This window comes from Sceloporus undulatus, chromosome 3 (genome assembly GCF_019175285.1).
Source record: "Sceloporus undulatus isolate JIND9_A2432 ecotype Alabama chromosome 3, SceUnd_v1.1, whole genome shotgun sequence".
Taxonomy (NCBI): Eukaryota; Metazoa; Chordata; class Lepidosauria; order Squamata; family Phrynosomatidae; genus Sceloporus; species Sceloporus undulatus.
In genome coordinates, this window is record NC_056524.1 from 14,957,435 (window position 1) to 14,981,346 (window position 23,912).

The 23,912-nt window shown below is 40.0% G+C and overlaps 1 protein-coding gene across 2 annotated transcripts in view; it reads right to left on the reverse strand.

Annotated features, from left to right (window-relative positions):
* Window positions 1-23,664, reverse strand: part of CHORDC1 (cysteine and histidine rich domain containing 1) — a 29,013-nt gene extending 5,349 nt beyond the window's left edge. The window contains exons 1-11 of one of the 2 annotated variants that reach the window (XR_006102895.1): window positions 23,274-23,664; window positions 13,514-13,563; window positions 10,943-10,999; window positions 8,704-8,864; window positions 5,792-5,892; window positions 5,277-5,335; window positions 4,484-4,554; window positions 4,237-4,342; window positions 2,701-2,817; window positions 1,927-2,519; window positions 1,237-1,299 (exon numbers count right to left, since the gene is read on the reverse strand). Coding sequence is in view for 1 of the 2 variants with exons in the window: in XM_042457805.1 (XP_042313739.1) it covers window positions 1,237-1,299; window positions 2,701-2,817; window positions 4,237-4,342; window positions 4,484-4,554; window positions 5,277-5,335; window positions 5,792-5,892; window positions 8,704-8,864; window positions 10,943-10,999; window positions 13,514-13,563; window positions 23,274-23,337 (849 nt within the window). In the remaining variant the exon portion in view is untranslated. The remainder of the gene's footprint in view (window positions 1-1,236; window positions 1,300-1,926; window positions 2,520-2,700; window positions 2,818-4,236; window positions 4,343-4,483; window positions 4,555-5,276; window positions 5,336-5,791; window positions 5,893-8,703; window positions 8,865-10,942; window positions 11,000-13,513; window positions 13,564-23,273) is intronic. The other variant, XM_042457805.1, reaches the window with a different exon arrangement.
* Window positions 23,665-23,912: the final 248 nt, after the last annotated feature.

Below are 23,912 nucleotides of genomic sequence, written 5' to 3' on the forward strand. Positions count from 1 at the left end.
TTAAATAAGTATACATTAGGAAAAATGCATTAATAAAAAGTTTAATTTCCATGAGAAATCTGACCCTCCATGTCTCACAACAACATACAAAATAAGGACAGGATGAAAAACAAGCGAGATTCAGAGAAACTGAATGCAATCAAGATTGAGAGACTTTCAACAATTAAAAAAAAAAAAGGGGGGGGGGGAGGATATACTTTGAACAGTGTAATCACTGATAATGACTGTTCACACATTCCAGTTAAATACTGTAACGCCAGAACGACTGTAATCAAGTACAGTCTTTTGAATACAGGGAAATCACTAAGCTCTGTCACATGGAAGGAACAGTCTAAACTACAAACATGCCCTTCATGCTGAAATATCCACTTTCTTACATACAGATTATGCCACTAGGAAGTAGTGACTGTATTGCTCAATGACTCCAAAGACCTAAAATACTTCATTTGAACCAAGCTATTTACTAGTTACTAACTAGGAAGCAAGTTTTGTATTATCAACATTTCCAGAATTAAAAAAAAATATTTTACATGCCACATAGACTGTTTTAAATTACCTCAGTTTACAAAATAAGTAAGGACACACACCAGAGAATAAGGAAAAGTGTGCACTGCCTATTAAAGGTTTTTATTTGCTTTTCAAAGACAGTATTGTTGATTAATGGGAAAAGGAATCAATACTGCCCTCCTACAGTACTGACATACTACAACTTAACTAATGCATAAGCAAACCAAATATTCACATACAGGCTACGTTCCCCTTGTTTGAAATTCCAAAATATTCTGAAATCTAAAACTTTTCTCATGGGTGGTGGAGACAGACACTTTTGGTTCTGATGGTTCAGCATACACAAACTTTGTTTCATACACAAATTTATTAAAAATATTGTATATAAAATTACTTTAAGGCTGTGTTTGTTAAGTATATATGAAACATAAATGAATTTCATGTTTAGACTTGGGTCCCATCTCTAGAATATCTCATTATGTATATGCAAATATGCCAAAATACAAAAAATACAAAATACATCTTGTTCCGAGCATTTTGGCTAAGGGATACTCAACCTCTACTTAAATAGAAAGTTAAATTAGCCTCTGGTATTATTATACCTTTCCTGTAGCATGTAATTCCAATCCCGTTATGCTATACCTTTTCAAAAATGAAAGTCATGAACAACCTAAATGAGAAGTTACAAAATTATTTGAAATTTTCTGAATAAAATTATTCTGTACTTACCCCCCATAAATTCAGGTTCCGATTAAATTCCTTATCACCTTCAAATACAATATGGATGTTTAGCTGCAAAACAAAGAGTGATTTATGCAATAATAAGCAAATATTCAGTATTTCCAAACCTAGTAAGTTCTATGGATGTTAATACTGCTGGTCTCATGGTTATTACTGAGTAAACATGCTTTAAATGGCACTGTGTAAAACAGAAGACTAGAAATAGTCTATCAGTACTGCATTGGGACAAGAATCAGAAGCTAAAGCACACCAAGGAAGTGCTGATAGGATCATAAATTATTATGGGCAATAACTGTAGTGTTAAGTCACCTTGTGACTTAGTTATGACCTATCAAAATAAGGACATACATGCTCCCACTCCACCCCCTTTTTAGGTATAGTCTATGATAAATTCAAAGTATGTGGACACAGGCCTCCACAAGATTTCTGTCCGAATTACTAACCAGAAAAGTCTTCTTCAAATTCTGATTTATTTACCATATTCTGGTATTGCAAAAGTGCTTCGCCCCATATCAGACTGGTTGGTAATGATTTTCTTGTTTGCTTGAAGAAATCACCTAGGACTAGTGGTTCACCTACTCTCTGACAGAAAGGGGCATGTCCATGTGGGAGAAAGTGGTTCTACAAACTAGGAGCAGATGGGCTTAATGACACATAAAGATAAAACAAGTTGCTTACTTTGTACTAGTTCTTTGGCAGGTCACCACACCACTGACACATATGAGCCCTGCACTTGCAGGAAACTTTACTCAGAATATTGTAGAAATTAAGCGTTTCATGGTGGAAATCCCCCTACACCATTCTCAAAGTAGATAGTAGGGTGTGATTCCTGCCTTCCAGCTGTTACTTTTTGACCATCAGGTGGGCACAACATTCTCTGTATCTCCTCAGATTTATGGGGATTCTTCTGATCTTTAATTCCAGGTTTTTCTTTTCACTTTCTTCTTCTTTTGTTGTTCTCTTTATTTGTAGCACTTACATTCTTTCTATGTCTTCTGAAACTTGCTTATGTAGTCAATCATCATCTTTCTGGACCACCATGCACTGGTTTTCAATTTTTTCAAGGACTTATGGATTTGCAGACCTCATTCAGGAACTGTATTGATTACATTCCCTCTGTCTTCTCTGTCACAGGGGAAGGGCACTTGGTAGCTTTGTACCAACACTCCAAGTTTTCATACAGAATGCATAAAGATATCAGAGCACTTGCCTCTAGTTTAGGAGTGGGCCCCTCAGGCAGTGCACACAGCTGCCCACAAATGCCCTCTTTCCTAGGGGCCGAACACATATATATGATGTACCAAGACCAGGAAGAATGGGCTAGGTTAGAACTTTTTTCTCCACACCCCACAGGAAAATTATACCACCACCCTGATCCAAAACAGTACTGTTTTCAGAAGGGCATAGTATATCTTTTTCATAGCTAGAAACTAAATCAAAATGGTAACTCACCACTGTGCTATTTGCTTCTACGTAGCTAAGTTCAGGAATTGAATTCTTAGCATAGATTGAAATGGTCACTTCACCACCAGTCTGATGCCAATCATGTCTGCATGGAACCACTTTCTTCTAGAAGTGACAAGACACAAAAACATGGCTTCAGTTTAATTCTGAATACTTTCACTGCTACCATTTTTCAGGAATTAAAAGTATTTCACTGACAACTACTGTTCAGAGTAGAATTTAATGAACAATACTTTCACTAACATAGGAAATGTATAAGAATATTTATAGTATCGTAAGAGCCAATATTACTAACATTAAAGAGTATATGTGTGTGTTGTACAATACAGTACTAATATTTTACTCAACTGATAATAAAAAATGCTTTCTGTGCAGAAATGGTTGTTTGTTGTGTGCCTTCAGTTCATTTCCGATTTATGGCGACCCTAAAGCAAATCTATCATGGGGTTTTCTTGGGAAGATTTGTTCAGGGGAGGTTTGCCATTGCCTTCCCCTGAGGCTGAGAGGGTGTGACTTGCCCAAGGTCACCCAGTGGGTTTACATGGCTGAGCTGGGAATTGATCTGGGACTCCAGTCACATTCCAATTCTCAAACCACTATGCCACGCTGGCTCTCATTAGTTTACTTAACTGATATTAAAAAAGAAAATTTCTGTGGAGAAATACATTCCTCTCATATAATCAGAATTATATTTACAATTCTGCACTCAAATGTCAAACATTTCTCAATTAATTATACTAAGAAGTGTTATGTGACTTTTGAGGGTGAAAGGAATACCAAACCCAAATGACAGGAGGCTTGGGTTCTGGAAACATGGTTCTGAATCACCGCTTGGTCATGGAAACCCACTCTGTGACCTCTAGCAAATCACACTCTCTCAGCACCTTAAGGTTTCCATATATCAGAAATGGCTTGCAGGGACAAAACAGTAACAACAAGAAGTGTGGCTTATGGAGACTGTTAGGGAAAATACCTGGACAAAGCTTTAACATTGCCTGGAGAGCACAAGCATATGACTCTGCCCAAGCGCTCCTTGTATATGACGTTCCATGTAATTTGTATTGTATTATCTTTGTTCGATCATCCTACATTCTCCCACCAAGCTGATGTGGAATACCACCAAGATTTTAAGAAAAAGATGGGAGCATGTTTTAAAAGGATAAAGAGAAACAGTTTAATGGCATACTTTTTGCTATAATTCTACAGCATTAAAGAATTAATACATTGGCACAGAGAATAGAGAAGATTATAAAACACAGAATCAATATTTTAATTAAGCGTGAAGTTTTTGATGGATCACTGCTAAATCCTGGTTTCTCTTCAAATAAAGATGCTTCTCAAAATAATGTGCTCAAACTGTTTACTTATCACTTCTAGTGCAACTTCAGGACATTTCAGTCCTGCAAATTGGCTGAAAAATGTGCCTGTGTGTGCATGTGCATTGGTACTATGAAGTTTCATAAACAAGCCTATACAGAAATGTACAACTCAACATGGATGAGATAGCCAACTATTAATACTTACAGAATCCTTCTTAATCCACACATGTGTTCCTTTAGTGCAACCCTCTTGAGACAAGAAAGTATTGAAGTCTGAGGTTTTCCTCTTACAACAACTCCAGTATTTCATCCTATGTGTTAAGATGGAGAAAAAGCAAATGAAATCACAGTAACACTACCATGTTTCTATTGTTTAATTAGTATCACAAAACGACTGAGCCAATGGTTACATGGAATTTAAGAAATCAATGTGTTATTTGTATTATACTCACCCTTCATGAAATATAGGCACACCCATGTGGTATGTACATGTTTCTTCCATGCTGTGCGGTCCTTCAAACGTCTAGGGAAAATTTTAACACAAAATCAGTTTTCTGTGTTAAACTAGACTAGGGTATATGGCACTATCTTCTACTTCTTGTAAGCAGAAGAAAAAAAATTTGTACACCAGTACTATTACACTACATTTCCCACCCACCATCAGCTAAGATAACAGACCAGCTTCCACAATCCTGCCATTTCTTTGAGTTGGCTGGTCAAGAGAGAAGAGTGCAAGGGAAGAAAAACTACTGTGTGGATTTTTAAAAAAACAGTCTTCCAACTTTGTGTCTTTCACGTTTGTGAACAAAAATCCTCATAATCTCTGACCATTGGTAATGCTTGCTAGGGACTGCAAAAACTGTACTCCAAAAATCTGGAAAATGCTAGGTTGGGAAAGGCTTTTCTAAAGTAAGGATAACTCCTTAAAGCCACTTCAAAAATATTAACAAAGCAACACTAATCAAATGTGTCATTTAAAAGTCCACACTGAACTTCAACATGAGAAAAAAGAAATGAAAAAGGAAACACTGTTCCTTGGGTAGGTGGAAGGGAGGGGGTAATACACAAAGGAAGTATCATGGATATATATGTAAGAGATTAGTTAATAGTTGAGCACAGTTTTGAGACAGGGTGTGCATAATTTGTTGGTTTGTAAGGCAATATGTTATATTAATAAACTCACATATTAAAATGGGAAAAAATGACAGTTTACAAATATCTGTTCATCAAGTTTGAGATATTTACCTTTGTACAGCCTGAATTTTTACACATAGTCCCAATCTTTATTTCATCACTATCATCTTCTGTAAAATAAGAATGCTGTCTTAAGATTCCATTCTTTTAACTCCAAGCTTATAAATCATGCAGTATAAATAAGCAGAAATACAGTGGGCCCCTGGGGTTTGGTTCCAGCACACCCCTCCGCCCGGTGATACCAAAATCAATGGATGAGCAAGTCCTATTAAACACAATGGCATAGTAAAATGGTGTCCCTTATAGAAAATGGCAAATTCAAGGTTATTTGTAATTTAAACTTTCTGGAATATTTTCAAAGCTTGGATGCTTGAATCAGTGGATAAAGAATCCATTGATACGGAGGGCTAGCTGTACTTAACATTTTTTGACCAAAGATTATTGGTTAAACCATCAAACATGCTGACTCTCTATAGATTGTCCTGAATTGGAAATGGTGAAATACTAATTGTGGTAGATTTAATTTACATTTACATAAAAACCTGGAATCGAACCAAGTTACATACCTTTTTTTATTTCATTCCCTGATGACAGTTTCAGCTTCTCTAATGCTTGCTTCAAGGAAGCTGATACTTTCAGCTGCAAGCAACTCATTGGCTCATCTGGGCTGAAGAAAACACAAGGGAAGGTCCATTATTTTTAACACTGCAGAAATATTACTTGGTTTGAATATGTTTATAAAGTCTTCTCAAGGATTAGTCTTCAAAAGCAATGGGGAAGGGATGGTGACTTTTAGTGGTCCATACCAATAACTCAATCATAAACATATGATTAAACAGAGGCTGGATGGCCATCTGTTGGGTATGCTTTGATTGAGAGTTCCTACATGACAGAGGGTTGGGCTAGGTGGCCCTTGCGGTCTCTTCCAACTCTAGGATTCTGTGATTCATAACTAAAAAGTGTGCTCAGGGTTAAGAACAAACAAGCAAAAAGGTTGAAGACAACTATTTAAAAAAGCCAGAACACAGGAGGATACAAATCTGTCTTGAACCAACTCAGATGACTGGTTCATCAAGTCTAGCACCACTTACTCTAATGGGAAGTAGCTCCCCAACACCTCAGACAATGGTTCCTCCCCAGCTCTGCTTGAACTCCTTTGTCTAGAGATGCCATAGAAAAACTAAAATTTCAATGATATAAAGTTTGCAATTTCTCAGTAAGATACAGCTCTTCCTCTTTCAGTTTCTTCTTGACTTGATTATTTGTTATTTTCAACAACTTTCTATATCATCAAACATGCCAGTGTAGGGGTACACAGAATAGGGATTGCTGGCTTTCTTGGGGAGCACTAAAGTGGGAAAAGAGTGATAAAGGAAGATTTCTCCCTTGGATAAAATTGCTTACTCAAATTTAGTACAGTATGAAAACACACATATATCAGACATTTTGTAAGCAAGTAATGTCATTTTTTTTAAAAAAAAGTTTTTACTTTAACTGCAGAAGTTAGTATGTAGAGATTTTGTAGCACCTTTGAGACTATCTGAAAGAAAGAAGTTGTCAGCATGAGGTTTCGTAGACTTACTATATATATTCATGTACAAGTCTAGATATTTTAGTAAAAAAATTGACTCCTAAAACCTGAGTCAACTTATTCACATGTCAATGTAAATACTGTTCTTTAACTCTTATAAAAAGAGAGCAATTTCCTGGTGAAAGATAAGAGCGTAATCTGTTATGGAAGAACTGGAACTCCCCCCCCCCCCCAACTACTCTCTCATCCATCCTGCCATTAGTGCCACCAGAGTTATATTTTCCTTTACTTTTCTGCTGGAAATTTTGCTTTGTTGCATGCCTCAAAGTTTTGACCTTGACTTATTCACGGGTCATATCAAAATCCATAATTTTGGTCCCTCAACTTATACCTGAGGTCGATTATAGTTGAGTATATATGGTAAGTCTACTTCTTCAGATGCATTTGGTGTAGTGGAAGCCAGGCTTCCTTGGCTTTCACTCCACCAAATGCATCTGAGGAAGTAGCCTTAAGTCTACAAAAGCTCATGGTGCCGACCTCTTTCTTTCAGTTACACTCAAAGGTACTACAAGATATCTCTACATACTGATTCCACAGACTAATACGGCTATATCTTTGAATTCTGCAGAAGTTAGTACCAAACATCCTGGAGCACCCAATAAAACAGAGGGAGACAGGAATAAAGGTTGAAAACACACTCCAGAAATAATCCACTTTGAGACTGCTTTAACTGCCCTGGCTCAATGCTAGAGAATTCTGGGAACTGTAGTTTTGTGGGACATTTAGCCTTCTCTGTCAGAGAGCTCTGATACCACAATACACTACAATTCCCAGGATTCCCTAGCACTGACTCAGGATGGTTAAAGTTGTTTCAAACGGGATTATTTCTGCAGTGTGTTTCGGGCCAAAGATGGTTCTAAAAGCCCAAGTCAGACTTAATTTGTTGTAAGCTGCTTTGTGCCCCAAACAAAGAAAAAGGTGAGAAGACTCTTCAGAAAGGGACAAAATGAAGGTTTGCTAATACATTTTAACTTCACAATCCAAAGCAAATTTTTAGAATACACTGAAATCTAAGACAAACGTTTTATTTTTACAACTCACCTGGTAATACTGTATTTGCTCACAAAACTAAACATTCTCAGAACAGCAATCTAAGGCCCGAAACAGATGGGCAGACAGGGGTGGCTTCCGACCATACTGGGGGCGTGGCGTTTACACACTGCATGCTCCCAGAGTGCCCCGATGCTGCCCTCGGGCTGAACCAAAGTCGCCTAAGGTGGCTCAAAACTGCCCCCAGGAGGAGTGGAACTTGTCCAGGCCTATTGGGGACAGCAGTGTGCATTCTCCATGGCCCTGGGACGATCAAGCTGGGAGCAGCTTCTAGCCATTTCTTCCTGCCTGTCTGCATTGCCCCTAAATTGGGGGCAGGGGGAAAAACCAGTGACAATCTACTTGTCAGACCACCACTCTTATCACTTCCAGTTGCTATGACCAATAGTGAGGGATGATTGTGAGTGCATGTTCAATATCATATCTTAACTGCTTATTTTCTACCTCTGCGTAGCTATTCAAGTCCAAAACACATTGCAGAAATAATCCATTTTGAGACCGCTTTAACTGCCCTGGCTCAATGTTAGGGAATTCTGGGAACTGTAGTTTTGTGAGACATTCAGACACCTCTGTCAGAGAGCTCTGGTGCCACAATAAACTAGCGTTCCCAGGATTCCTTATCACTGAGCCAGGGCAGTTAAAGTGGACTCAAACTGGATTATTTCTGCAGTGTGTTTTGGACCTCAGTTTCAAAATCTAAGCATATAAGCAGGAGTGAAAAAGAACTGCCAGTGTTCACATTACATTTATGTAAATAGTACAATACCCAAGAATTAAAAATACATATTATAAATTGTAAAACAGATTTGGCATGAAGGCCCAATCTCGGTACAGTACCTTGGTCTTTGAATGGCTTCCAATGGCTTTGGTGCTTGAATTATGTGTTCTTGAAATTTAGGCTTCAAATTTGCTAACTCCTTTCGCTCAGAGGTACTTTTAACTTCAGGTTTAATAGGTTCAGGGGGCTTTTCACTGTTATGGAAACCCTTGGTGCAACCCTGTTTTAGAAAGGATGTGTTTGTATACAAATAAATTATAATTCACAATGTATTAATCTGCTAAGGTAATTTCTTAAGATATCTGTTGCTTAATCTCAAATTTGTTGTCACTGTATGCCTTCAAGTTGTTTCTGACTTATGGTGACCCTATCATGGGTTTTTCTTGGTAAAATTTGTTTAGAGGGCTTTTTGCCTTTACTTTCCAGCGAGGCTGATAGTATGATGTGCCCACGGTCACTCAGTGGGTTTTCATGGCTGAGTGGGGATTTGAACCCTGGTCACCAGAGTCACAATTCAATACTCAAATCACTACACCACGCTGGCTCCCTTTGTCTCAAACATATAGCAGTAAATACTATGGCTCGGAGTATACATTTAAATTGACTTCTCCCTCATGTTTTTAAATACACAGACTAACATTATCTAGAAATTTAACTAACCTCTTTGGATAAAAATTGTATTCTGTATTTCATTATAATTATATAAATTAAAAGTGATCTCACATCTTTCACAGCCAATTTTATACAAACAAAATGGTATTTCAAAGGGAAGTATCAGCAGGCCAAGGGGAATCTCAAATTTGCAGCAATAACAACAACAAAAAGAAGCAGCAGCAGCAGCAGTTGCCACCCTAAGATATTCTCACCTTAAAATACAGACCAGCAAGTACCAAACATGTTCAGGAGCCAAGAATGCTGACTGATTGTTGGAGAGAAGGCAGAAAACAATGGAAAGGAATGGAAAATCCTCAAAAACAATGTGACAAATGTGAATGCGTGTAAGCCTATTTATACAGTAGCCCAATTCGTTGTGGATCCATTCCCCAACCCCCACGAAAATGGCAATTTGCAAATATTCAAGTCCCACTGAAAATTATGGCACCCATGCCAAAGGTGCATATCTGGGGCTATGTGGGGGAGTGCACTGCCATTTTATCCGTCCCCACTTGTCCCTGCCGTGAAGAGCAAGATTGTGGACTCCCAGTCCGCAAAATGTCACTGAATAACATCTAGTTTGGTCCTTCTGGTGTTTGGTCTTTTAAAATCAATGTTTGTCTTACTGTGTCAATTCATTCAAAGATATAGCTGTGTTAATCTGTATCATATGGAAAGGGATCTCATAGCACCTTTGAGACTAATTGACAGAAAGAAACTTACAGCATAAGCTTTTGTAGACTAGGTCTACTTCATCTGATGAGGTAGATCCAGTCTACAAAAGTATGTTCTATTACAGAATTCTTTTTCTCAGTTAGCCTCAAAAGCACTATAAGATCCATGTGCATGTTTATTCATGTACTGAATAATCTTAAATGACTATGATGGTTACAAACCACAGAGATATTTTTTAAAAAAAGACAAAAATAATTCGTGTATAAGCATATCTTCACTTAGTTGTGCTATGTTTATATATCACTTGCATTTTCCATCACTGCTTCACTTATGATTTTGAGTAGAAAATAAGGAGACTGGGCCCCTATATTGTGAGCAGCCTGTGAAAATAGGGAACACCTTGATGTGCTGCATCTCACACACAATAAGAAAATCTGTATCTGCTAAAATCTGGTCTTGTACACAACTATTAAAAGTCTAGCTACCTGGCCATCTTTGCAATAGTATATCCCAGTGATGGCGAACCTATGGCACACGTGCCAGAGGTGGCACTCAGAGCTCTCTCTGTGGGCACATGTGCCATCGTCCCAGCACAGACTTTGCCAGAGTTTGTTACTAGAAAGCCAGAGGGAAATTTGTTTAGAGGGCTTTTTGCCTTTACTTTCCACCGAGGCTGATAGTGTGATGTGCCCACGGTCACTCAGTGGGTTTTCATGGCTGAGTGGGGATTTGAACCCTGGTCACCAGAGTCACAATTCAATACTCAAATCACTACACCACGCTGACTCCCTTTGTCTCAAACATATATGCAAAAAATAAGTGGGTTTTGGGTTGCAGTTTGGGCACTCCGCCTCGAAAAGGTTCACCTTCACTGGTATATCCTATGGTGAAGTGACTTGGTCAACCAGGATTTGGCACTCAAGATCAAATGCATTTTGTAATAATCCTATACACTTTTATATTACATACCACAATGCTCAAAAAGTCAGAGAAGTCTGTAGTTCTTCTTTTGCAGCATGACCAGCCCTGTGAAATATAAGCCATGTGAGCCTAGTTCAGCACTGAAACCATTTTGTAATATTTACTATCATGCAAACACTCATAGAAAAATGCATCTACTCACAATGGCGATAACAAATTCTACACATGACAAAAAGTATGGATGAGTTTTAAAACTGGAGACCTCGTTTTTCATAACTTTGAAATGTAAGCTAGTTTGGGGTGGCCTGTAACCGGCCCGTTCCCCGCCGGATCAGGGCCTCAGCTGCCACAGCAGCAGCCTCTGAGGCCCCGGTCTGTCGCTTTCCAGGCTGCGGGGAAGCAGCAAAAGGCTGCTTCCCTGCAGCCTGGAAAGGGGTGTGCTTGGGGCTTCAAGCCCCAAGAACACTCGGTGGTGGCGGGGAGGAGAAAGGGGCCACTTGGCCCCTTTCTGCTCTGCGTCGCTGGCGCAGCCATGTAAAGGCTGCGCCCAGCAATGCAAAGGTGGAAGGAGCTCCAAAACGGAGCTCCTTCCGGGGCCGTAGAAAGGGCGCTCCAGGCACCCTCGCACGGCCCCAGTACGTCACTTTCGCGCCGCCCTATTTGGAGTCGCCGTGGTCGTGATGTAGCCATGGCGGCACTTATGTGTATAGGGCGCTGCCATTTTGTATGTGCTCCGCATGTGCTAGGGTTAGGGGCGTCAGGAAGTGACGCCCCTTTCTAACCCTAGTACGCGCAGAGTGCGTACTTTATGCCCGTCTGTAACGGGCCTTATTTGAGATTAAATGTAGGTTCAATAGTGATCTGGAAAATATCTTAACATAATGCTGGATGACGCCGCACAGAATAAGTAAAGAGGTGGTACAGGAACATCTGGTTAATCTAAATGAATTTAAGTCTCTGGAGCCAGATAAACTATATCCAAGAGTAATAAAAGAACTAGCAAATGTAATATCATAATCTTTGAGAACCCCTGCAGAAAAGGAGAAATCCCAGCAGACTGGAGGAGGGCAAACCTTGTCCCCATCTTAAAAAAAAAGGGGGGGGGGGAAGGGGGGGAGAGGAGATCCCAACAATTATTGCCCAGCTAAACAGAGAGTCTGTGAACATTTTGAAGAGAATGCCCTTATCACAGAAAGTCAACATGGGTTTCTCAAAAATAAGCCAGGCCAGCCTAATCTGATTATCAGCTTGGTAGATGAAGGGAATATGGCTCATCTTGATTTCAGTAAGATCTTTGACATGGACCCCCATGATACTCTTGAAAACAAGCTGGTAAAATGTGGGCCAAACAATCTGTTAGGTGGATTTGTAATTGGTTGATCAGCCGAACCCAAAGGGTGCTCAACAATGGTTCCTCTTCATCCTGGAGAGAAGTAACCAGTGGGGTGTCACAGAGTTCTGTCCTGGGCCTAGTGCTATTCAACATCTTTATATCATCATCATCATCATCATCATCATCATCATCATCATCATCATCATCATCATCATCATCATCATCATCATCATCGTCTTAGATGAAAAAATAGAGGGCATGTTTATCAAATTTGCAGATGACACCAAATTAGGAGGAGTGGCTAATACTCCAGAGAAGAGGATCAAAATTCAAAATGACCTAAATAAATTAGAAAGCTAGGCCAAAACTAACAAAATGAACTTAACCAGGGAGAAATGCAAGATACTGCACTTAGGTAGAAAAAATGAAATGCATAAATATAGGATGGGGGACACCTGGCTGAATGAAACTACATGTGAAAGGGATCTAGGAGTTTAGCAGATGATAAGTTGAACATGAATCAACAGTGCAATGCGGCAGCTAAAAAAGGCCAATGTCATTCTAGGCTGTATAAACAGAAGAATAGTATCTAGCTCAAGTGAAGTAATAGTGCTACTCTATTCTGCTTTGGTCAGGCCTCACGTGGAATATTCTGTCCAGTTCTGGGCACAATTCAAAAAAGGATATTGACAAGCTGGAGCATGTCCAGAAGAGGGATACTAAAATGGTGAAGGGTCTGGAAACTAGGCCCTATGATGAGAGACTTAGGGAGCTGGGGATGTTTAGCCTGGAGAAGACATGGTTAAGAGGTGATATGACAGCCTCGTTTAAGTATTTGAAGGGGGTTTATATAGAGGATGGAGCAAGCTTGTTTTCTGCTGCTCCAGAGGAAAAGAGATTCCATCTCAACATTAGGAGAAACTTCCTGACAGTAAGAGCTGTTTGACAGTGGAACGCAATCCTGTGGAGACTGGTGCTGTCTCCTTCTCTGAAAGTTTTTAAACATAGGTTGGATGGCCATCTGCTGGGGGTGCTCTGATTCTGTGTTCTTGCATGGCAGGGGGTTGAGTGGAAGGCCCTTGTGGTCTTTGCCAACTCTATGAGTCTATGAAATCTTTAATGGTTTAACATGCTTAATTTTTTGCTCAGACATACTTTCTGATTTTAGTGGGGGAAATATTTTCCACCAGAAAACACAGGTCATGGAGAGACACACAATACCATCATGTCAGCAATTTAAGTAGATGCTTTTAAAAACATTTCAGTAATTATGTTTGTACACCTACTTTAAGAGCATCATGAAACACTGGTACTCCTGGGTGATATGTGCAGGACTCTAAGAAGTAGAAAAACAAAAGTATCAGTGGAAAAAAAATCAGCAAATAGCATCTCAAATGTATACATTTCATTCATTTACCTTCAGGAATCAATCTTATTTGATTTCATAAATATTTTTATATTTTCCATAAAGCAAAGAAAACTGAGCAGGAGAGAACACATGCCCTTTCTATTTGGGGAATACAAGATTTGAAGCAGTCATGACAACCTTCTTAACCACTGTGTTGTTTTCTGCGTTGTCTTTGCTACCATTTGATCTTTAAATGCCAAAGCAACTGTGTGCATAGCTACATAACAAAAATACACACGGTCACATGCAAGTGTAACAGAAACAATGCAATTATAATACAGGTTGAATCTCCATTATTCGAAATGCTTGGGACCAGAAGTATTTTGGATTTCAGAGTTTTCTGGATTCTGGAATACTTGTATTCCAATTAGAGATATCTTGGAGATGGGACCCAAGTCTAAGTACAGAATTTATTTGTTTTGTATAGCCACTTATACACATAGCCTGAAGGTAAATTTATACACAATATTTTTAATAATTTTCTGCATAAAACTAAATTTATGTACACTCAACCATCAGAAAGCAAAACTGTCATTATCGCAGCCACCCATGTGGACAATTTGGGAGTATGGAATATTTCTAGATATGGTAGACTCAACCTGTGTGTGCTATATAAAAAACAGAATATTCCCAAATGCTTCTTATAAAACTTAACTAAACAAGTTACACATTTTTGACAAGTCCAATAAAATCAAATTTAATATCATCAGATTTTTAAATACTTGTATTGCCAAACCACAATGGAGGGAGAAACTTGGCAGATGGTTTTACTCCTTTTGTTCTGATAATGATAGCGTGTTTACATTGTTATAGTCTGATCTAATTGCTTGAACAAGAAATTTGAACAAGAAACACTCCAAAGGAGTCCAATGTCAGGATCTAAATAGCAAAGACTGCATGCCAAAGGTCCAAAACACACCGTAGAAATATTCCAAATTGAGACCCCTTTAACTGACATGGCTCAATGCTAAGGAATTCTGAGAACTGTCGTTTTGTGAGACACTTAGCTACCTCTGTCAGAGCCCTGGTGCCACAATAAATGACAATTCTCAGGATTCCCTAGCACTGAGCCAGTTCAGTTAAAGCCATTTCAAATTGGGTTATTTCTGCAATCTGTTTTGGACCTAAGACTGTATGTTTCCTTATCAAGCAACCCACATGTAATCTTTGGCAAACCATATTTAAACAGAGGTACACAGTGATTTGAGGAGTAGTTGGTGTGCAGGGAAAAGTAGTTTTAAAAGGCAAAATCCCATGAAGCAGCACTGAATCATCTGATATACCTACAGAAGTTCTTTGAATACAACCTGTATCCAGCTACAACTCCCAACTGGAATTGGCTTATTAGAACAATGGGATTTTTGTTAGTTTTGATTTATACTACTAGAACTGAGTCAATGGAGCTACACTAATCAGAATCAGTTACTGGATTTAGGATGAAGTGTCAGCTACCACAGTTTACAGACCTGAAAGCCCAAACAGGTTCCAAGGACTAAATGACTCTCTTCTAGGATAAAGGAGCTACCCAAAATAGCTCTACAAGTGAGTTTTCTCAAACTGGCAATGGATATACATATACAGTTCCACTATATAACAGCAGGCAAAGGACAAGGGTCCAAAACATACTGCAGAAATAATCCAGTTTGAAACCGCTTTAACTCCCTGGCTCAATGCTGGGGAATCCTGGCAATTGTAGTTTATTGTGGCACTAGAGCTCACTAACAAAGAAGGTTGTTTCACAAAATTAGAGTTCCTAGAATTCCCTAGCACTGAGCCAGGGCAATTAAAAGTCTCTGCCCTACTAAAAATGTGTTTGAGATAATTCTACTATATTTTAAAAAATAAAAGCAAAGTACAATTTAGAAAACCCACAATTGGTGGGCTTCATCTAAGAAAAGGAATTCTGTTATACAAGTAAGTATCTCTTCCAGACATTCTGTGACCGAAGTAGATCTTCTAAATGTAAGATTCAGACTCTGTTCTCGACTGGTTTCGATCTTATTTGTCAGGCAGATCTTTTGCAGTGGTTGCAGGCAGTCAGACTTCTTCTCCTGTTCCCTTATCTGTTGGAGTTCCTCAAGGCTCTGTTATGGGTCCCCTTCTGATTTCTCTCTACACACTGTCCTTAGGAAAACTCATTAGCTCTTTTGGTTCTTCCTACCATCTGTATGCCGATGACACCCAGTTCTATCTTTCCACCCCCAACCTTTCTCCAAGGCTTGAACAGCAAGTTTCGTCTTATCTCACAGCTGTCTCGCAGTGGATGCGCCATCGGCGTTTGAAGCTCAACATGTCCAAGACGGAGCTTCTTGTCTTTCCTCCTAAGCCCACCCTTCAACACTCCTTTTCTGTCTCTGTGGACAACATTTGTATTCAACCAGTCCAGCAAGCCCGCAGTCTTGGTTTCATCTTTGACTCTTCTCTGTCGTGTATCCCTCAGATCCAGACCACAGCCAAGGCTTGTAGATTCTTTTTGTACAATATTGCCAAAACCCGACCATTTCTCTCCGCCTCTACTGCCAAGATTCTGGTCCATGCCCTAGTGGTCTCAGGATTTGATTACTGTAACGTCCTCCTGGCTGGGCTTCCTCTTTCTCACCACCGTCCTTTAATCTCTGTCCAGCATTCAGCTGCACGCATTATCACATCTGCCCACCGCTCTGACCATATCTCTCCTGTCTTGGCATCCCTTCACTGGCTCCCTCTTCCTTTCCGCATTCAGTATAAGCTCCTGCTGTTGACCTTTAAAGCCCTCCATGGGCTGGCCCCTCCTTACTTATCAGACCCTCTTTCTCCTTACCTTCCCACTAGGGCCCTCTGTTCTGGTAGTCAAGGTCTGCTGTCCCAGCCCAGGATTTCCTCTGCCCCATCTAGGATTCACCCCTTTTCACTCGCTGCCCCTCACTCCTGGAACCTTCTTCCCCCGCGAGCAAGAGCCATCACTTCTTTAACCAGCTTCAAAACAGAGTTGAAGACCATCCTGTTCAGAGAAGCGTTCCCAGGCACTGCATAATTGTCGATTGCTATTTGATGTTCTTTTGATGCCTGTTTTATCGAACCATTTCCTGTATTGCTATGTATATGTATTAGCCTACTAGCCCCACCACCTTTCCCTTCTCCTTTTATGTTGTGTCTCTTTAGATTGTAAGCCTGAGGGCAGGGAACCGTCTAATTAAAAAGATTGTATGTACAGTGCTGTGTAAATTTAAAGTGCTTTATAAATAAAGGTTAATAATAATAATGATAAGATAAGTACTTTTTCCTCCAGATTTATATTTATTCCTTCAACAAGAGTGTACAGATTTAACCAATTCCTGGACAGATTTGTTCAAATTTAACTGCATGTGTAATGAATAATATTACACTTTACAAAGATGAACAGAACCACGCACTACTACTAAACATTTCCTGGCCAGATCTAATCATTGATTGCTTATTATATGTCTGAAGAAAATAATCTGAGAGGAAAGGACTCGGGACTGAGACACAGTTTGCACTCTTGACTGCCACCATTCTTGTGGCACAGCAATAACTACTTTATATACGCAACTGTAAGTCAATCTCACTGAGGGCAGGTTTTGCGGCCAAAATTATTGATTCTGGTATGACTCATGGATAAGTTGAAGGTAAACTGAAGGGCATATAAGAAAGGATCCAAAGGATGGAGCAAAGGAAGATAATGCCACAGAACTTACTAAATTCCAGCAGGCATAATTGTTTGTACTCACACTAAAGGCTGGATGGGAGAGAGAGTAGGGATAGTAGGGGTCAGTGCTTCCAGAACAGATTACACTCTTCACCAGGAGACAATTCTTTTTAATAAGAGTTAAAGCACAGTATTTACCCATGGATAAGTTGACTCAAGTTCTTTGGGTCAATTTTCTGACTAAAAATTCTAGACTTATAAATGAGTACATACAGTATGTTGCAGTTAGAGATGATGAAGAGCCTTCATCTCACAGTGACCTTCCTCATATTCCTGAGAAATAGAATATACGACCCATGCTGTTTCAGACTAGTTTATTTAGTTTAGCCTTCTGTTTGCAGTGGCCAACCAAATGCCTGTGAGAAGGCCATAAGCTGGACATAAGTTCAGCTGCACCTTCCCACTTGTGTTCCCTAGCAGCTAATATACAGTGGCAGTACATAGCTACTTTGATTAAGAGCCACTGAAAGCTTTATCCTCTACGAAGTCATTAATTTAACTTATTACTCCACACCTTCAATTATCACAGGTCAATGCAACTGCTACCCTTCCACTTATTCTCCTGTTCTTTCATCTGCCAATTTATTCCCTGCTATTTCACTCTCCATTATTCTCCTTCCACTGGTCTAAATTCAGGATTTAAAGTTCTAAGGGAAAGAGTATATATGTCTTAGTTCTTCATCCAATGGTATCATATAATGCTATTAATAATGACCATGCTAGATCACCTTTTGGGCTCATATGCTGGAAGTTTATTTGGCGAAGCATAATAAAGCATCCCTTGAATTAAAACGCTCCTCTCACCTACCAGTCCAGAGACTTCAGCTACTACTTCATGTGTTCCCCATGAGTTTATCATGGGAGCCTCTCAGTCTGAACTTCTAAAACATCTTAAATGTCATTTGTGATCCAATACTACTATAAGCTTTCTGCTGCAAAACAAAATGTTCCCCAAACAGACCAGAAATATTATCTGTGCTACGGGGCGACTGGACAACAGACAGAGTGGTCTTCTACATTATTACTCATTTAAGCACAAAGCCCGCAGAGGTCATTCTGTTGCCTCAGAGATATCTAGAGCAATCTGTCAAAAGCAAAGGACATTCCCTGCATCATACCAACATGAATGAGAGAAGACGGGAACATGGTATTCTAGCTTTGTGGTTCGTATCAAGCTAGTAGGCCAGCCGCTAAATCAAGGAGTATCTGGTTCATTTATTTTTACTGGGAGACAAATGCAACCTGATCCAAGGAGCTCAAACTCTTGCATTGATCAGATTCTTCTCAAAGGTCACTACAAAGTAGGGCAAAATGACTAGTGAAGGGAGGCAGCATACAATGGGAGAAGGAGAGAAAAGAGAACTAATAGAAAAGCAGAGATTTCATTGTGAGGCAGAATATAGGTCAAAATATGCCAAATAATATATAATGAATTGCTCAAGAAATCTTTTCAAAGTTTGTTTCAAGAACTCACCTCCACATTTCTGTTGAGGTCCTGTGTCAACCCCCCCCCCCCGCCAAGGAACTAGATCCCATTAGTTCCTAAGAGTTTGGTAGAGGAGATTAGGAGGGTGGGAAAGTGGTTGGGAAACAGTAGTTTCTCCTGCACCCTAAAAAGATGGCATTGGACATCAACTTCCTGAACCCCTAAGATCTGCCTACAATGGCTCAGGTTGAGCAGTCATAGCCCAACAATATCTAGACAGTCCTAAGCTGAAAACCACTGCCCTAAGGAAATTATAAAACTGGGAGTGAGTGGCAAAAACAGGGAGCACCCCCCCTAAACATTAACAAATGGGAGAATGAATGGCAAGAGATGGGGGAGAATTAACTATTATAGCTTCATTGTGGTGATGTAGAATTAAAATATTTCCCGTCTCAAGTCTTGGTCTCACCTCATATTGTCACTGCATGCCTTCAAGTCATTTCTGACTTATGGGGTACTTATCATAGGGCTTTCTTGGCAAGCTATGTTCAGAGGTTGGCTACTGCCTTCTCCAGAGGCTGAGAACATGTGACTTGGCCAAGGTCACTAAGTAGGTTTCATGGCAGAGCTGGATATTGACTCCTAGTCTCCAGAGTCAACACTTTGCACTCAAACCGCTCACTATGCCATGCTGGCTCTCAGAGGCTGAGAAGAAACAGCTTCCAAAGTGTTATAAATTTTAATTTTTTTAAAAAAAAAAATTAAAAACTTGGAAAATATAGTATATGTTTCTTCCTTCCGCTTCTCCATGTAAGAATGCTCATAGAAGAGTAGTGAGCTCATTTTCATTTTCCATAAATGTCTAGCGCTCTGTCCATCATAACAAAGAAACCAACCAATCCCTAAAGGATCAATTCCTTCAAGCATTAATGATCTTTCAACATTTGAGGTCTAGTATCATTTATGAAATAGTATATTTTCCATATTTAAACATCTTTAAAAATTGGCAACATTAAAAGTGATGTTAATGATGGTTTCCTTTTAAAATACCTTCATCACATCTGGTCAGGGAACTGTTCCAGACTTAGATATAACAATCTGTTCTTTCCAACCTTGTAAAAATTAGTGTGTGTGTGCGCGCTATGTGCCTTCAAGTCATTTCTGACTTATGGCAACCCTAAGGTGAACCTATAATGGGGTTTTCTTGGCAAGATTTGTTCAGAGGAGGTTTGTCATTGCCTTCCCCTGAACATGTGGCTCACCTAAAGTTATCACTGGGTTTCATGGCCAAGTTAGGAATTGAAACCTGGTCTCCAGAGTCATAGTCCAGTACCCAAACCACTATGCCACACTGGCTCTTGTATTGTAAAAATTACAGTTAAAAAAAAAGCAAATTCTAAATCCATTCATCTTTACTGGGCCAACTAACAGTCCCCAAATATATCATGCTTGCTTCCTTAGCTTCACAGGCTTTTTCACCAGGCTAAGATGGTAAAATAGCATGTAGAGGAAAGAATTTGACAGTGTTGTGGTTACAAGAGCTACGATGTTAGGATGTTACAATAAGTGTAATAATAAGTACAGTGAGACTGCACCATGTGCGGGCTTCACTTACATGGCTTTCAGCATACAATGAAGCCACAGTACAATTGTATGAATGCCGCGTGCACCCCATTATTTTCAGTTGGGCATGAGCATACATGATTTCCCCCTTACACAGTGTGTGTGTGTGTGTGTCCAGAACAGATCCCCACGTAAGGGAAGAGAGGACTGTATAATACAGAAGTCTTTGTGTAGTGGTCTCAGCCACTCTCAAATCGCGTGGACAAAATCTCTGGACCCAGGACATTTCTTGAAAACTTCCTCCTGTCATCATAAAGAACACAGCACTGACCATCTGTCAGTAGTCTTTTGATTGCGTCTTCCTGCACAGCAGTGGGTTGGACTGAATGGCCATTGTGGTCTCTTCCAACTCTTATGATCCCATGATTCTACTCCTATCAGAAAAATACTCTCCTACATCTAGGCCCTGATATATTACTTGAGGCAACATGTTCATTACTATTGTGCTTCATTATAGAATTTTCCAGGGAAGTAGCCTTCTGTCAGTCTGCAACTGAATAAAGACATGTGGCCTCTCTAAAAACTAGCAAAGTTATTTGATATCAAGTGTCAAGGATAACTACCCACTTCATTAGACAATTTATTATATTACAGCAGTACTTCCTGAAAAAGCCAGTATGGTCTAAGGAATATAGTGCCAGTCAGAAAGATTGGAGTTCACATCCCAAAGCAATACAGCAAGAAATAGCAATTGCAAGTACATTTTTATACTGCTTATCAATGCACTTAAGCACTCCCTAAGCAGTTTACAATGTGTATGTGTAAGCCAATTGCCACCAACAATCTGGGTACTCATTTTAGCAACCTTGGAAGGATGCAAGGCTGAGTCGAGCTTGAGCCTTTGGCTGGTATTGAACTCGTAACCTTATGGTTTGTGGGTAGCTGCAGTACTGTATAGGCATTTAACCACTGCGCCACCAGCAGCCCTGAAACTGCACTTTGGGCCAGTCTCACTGTGTCTGAATAATCCCGACTTACTTCACAAGGTGGTTGTGAAGAGGGAAACCTAGGATACCACCTTGTGTCACTGAAGGAAAAGCAGGCCAGAAATTTAACTAGCTAGTAGGCTACCTGACCTAGGTCTATTCCTAGATTCTATTCCTAGTCTATATCTACATTCCTAGTACATATTCTTATGTAAATATATTCCTCTACTTAGTAAATATCTATATTCCTAGTATACATTCCATGTGAATATATTTCTATACAGTGTTACCCCGGGATACGAATGCGCCGCCTTACGAAATTTCCGGGTTACGAAAAAAATCCATTAAAAAAAACTGTTCCGGGTTACGAAGGTTATTTCGGGTTACGAAAAAATTTTTGGTGCTTTTCGGCGCTTTTTCGCACGAAATCGCGGCTTTCGCTATTAGCGCCTATGGGGCTTCGGCTTGCGAATGCTTTTCGGGTTACAAATGGCGCCGCGGAACGAATTAATTTCGTAACCCGGGGTACCACTGTACTATATCCCTAGTACACACACACATATATATATATGCGTATTCCTATACTATATTCCTACACAGATCTATTCCTATATATTCCTAGTATATACCCCTATCCTATACGGGTATTCCTAGTATATACCCCTATATTTCACAAAAACATATTCCTATTTACCCTTATAGTATATATTCCTATTATTATTATTTCCTATATTATATTCCTAGCCTATATCTACCTTCATAGTACATATTGTTAGTATATATTTATATCCCTAGTATATATCTGTATTCCCTACACTATATTTCTACCTAGATCTATCCCTATATATTCTCACTGAATATCCTGTCTTGTCCATGTTAATAAACTTAACTGTATTGTCATTGTTACTGTTTTTTGCTTATGGTGGGTGAAAGGGTTTATGGGGCATTGCATTTTATTGTTTTTTAATGTTTTTTAATATTGTTGTAAGCAGCCTAAATCTCATTGGAGGCAGGGTATACATAAATGTATCACACACACACACACACACTTGTCCCTCCATATTTGCTAGGGTTAGAGGCACAAGACCCTCGTGAATATGGAAAAACCGCAAATAACAAAACCACCCTGTTTTTACCTGAGAGGACACTTCTCTAGGAATCTCTTGGTCCTCCAGGGCAACTCTGTGGTCAACGGCCGACAGACACTGACCATAGAACTGAACTGGAGGAGCTACAAAGGCCTAGTAGAGAGTTCTCTCTAGGAATCTCTAGGTCTTTCAGTGCAATCTTTTAGTTAAAGTTGACCATAGAGTTGCACCAGAGGACCTAGATATTCCTAGAGAGAACATATTAATCAAATCCGTGAATAATAAAATCCACAAATATGAAAGCCACAAATAAAGAGGGATGAGTGTATTCCCATATATCCCTATAGTATATTCCTAATCTACATCTATATCTCTAGTACAGTATATATTCCTATACAATACGTAAATATAGTCCTATATTTATATTCCTAATCTATATCTATATCTCTAGTACATATTCTTATAGATATTAGTAAATATCTATATTCCTAGTACAGTACACAATCCATGTAAATATATTCCTCTACTATGTCCCTAGAATATATCTGTACTCCTATACTACATTCTTACACAGATCTATCCCTATATATTTTATATATGTCTGTGTACATATATATATTCCTGGGTATATAAACCACCATGAAAGAGCCTACAGTTTCCTCTGTGGCAATCCTATGCTTTTCCCTCTTGGACAGAAACTGACCCTTTTTCTGACCATTGCAGCACACACTGCCCTTCAGTCCCTCCCTCTGCGCATGCGCCAAAGAGAGCGCGCGCCTAGTCTAACCGACGGCGGCTGTTCCAACCACCTCCCTCCCCTCCGGAACCGGGCGATTACCTTTCCTTCCTCCCCCCTCCACCTCCCTCACCTTCCTGGTTGGTTTCCGGGTCGAAGCGCTGCCCGCAGCCTCGGTTGTAGCAGAGCTGAGCCATGAAGGAAAGGACGCCCGAAAGTAGAAGTGAGGCAACGAGAGGAAAGCCGGCAATGACTGACTGCCACAGAGGAAGAGGAGAAAAAAAGCCCCCCTTCGCTAGTGCGCATGCTCCGTTTCCGGAAAAAGCCGAAGGGAAGCTTCGGGAACCTTCGCGAAGCTGAGCCGGTAGAGTTGGGGACGTGAGAGCGCAGGCGCGAGATTTTACCCCGGCCAGGTGATCTCCAACCGCTGATAATAGGGGCTCAGTGAAGTGGAACCCAATTGGTGTAGCGGGTCGGGCGTTGGACTGCGACACTGAGGGTCAGGGGTTCGAGTCTCGGTCGTGGTTCATAACCTAATAAGCAAGTCGCGCACACTCTCAGGCAATCAGAGTAATACATATGGTTCTGACTTGAAGGCGGGTGAATACGCTAATAAAGCGAGGGCTTCGGCGGCGAAGAACTAAGGCGGCGCATGCGCAGTAAAGGCAATGAAGCCGCGGAAGTTGGGGCACAGAAGTACCGTAGCGCATGCGTAGTAGTAGGCAATGAAGCCGCGGAAGTTGGGGCAAGGAAAGAATAGAGCAAAGACGGG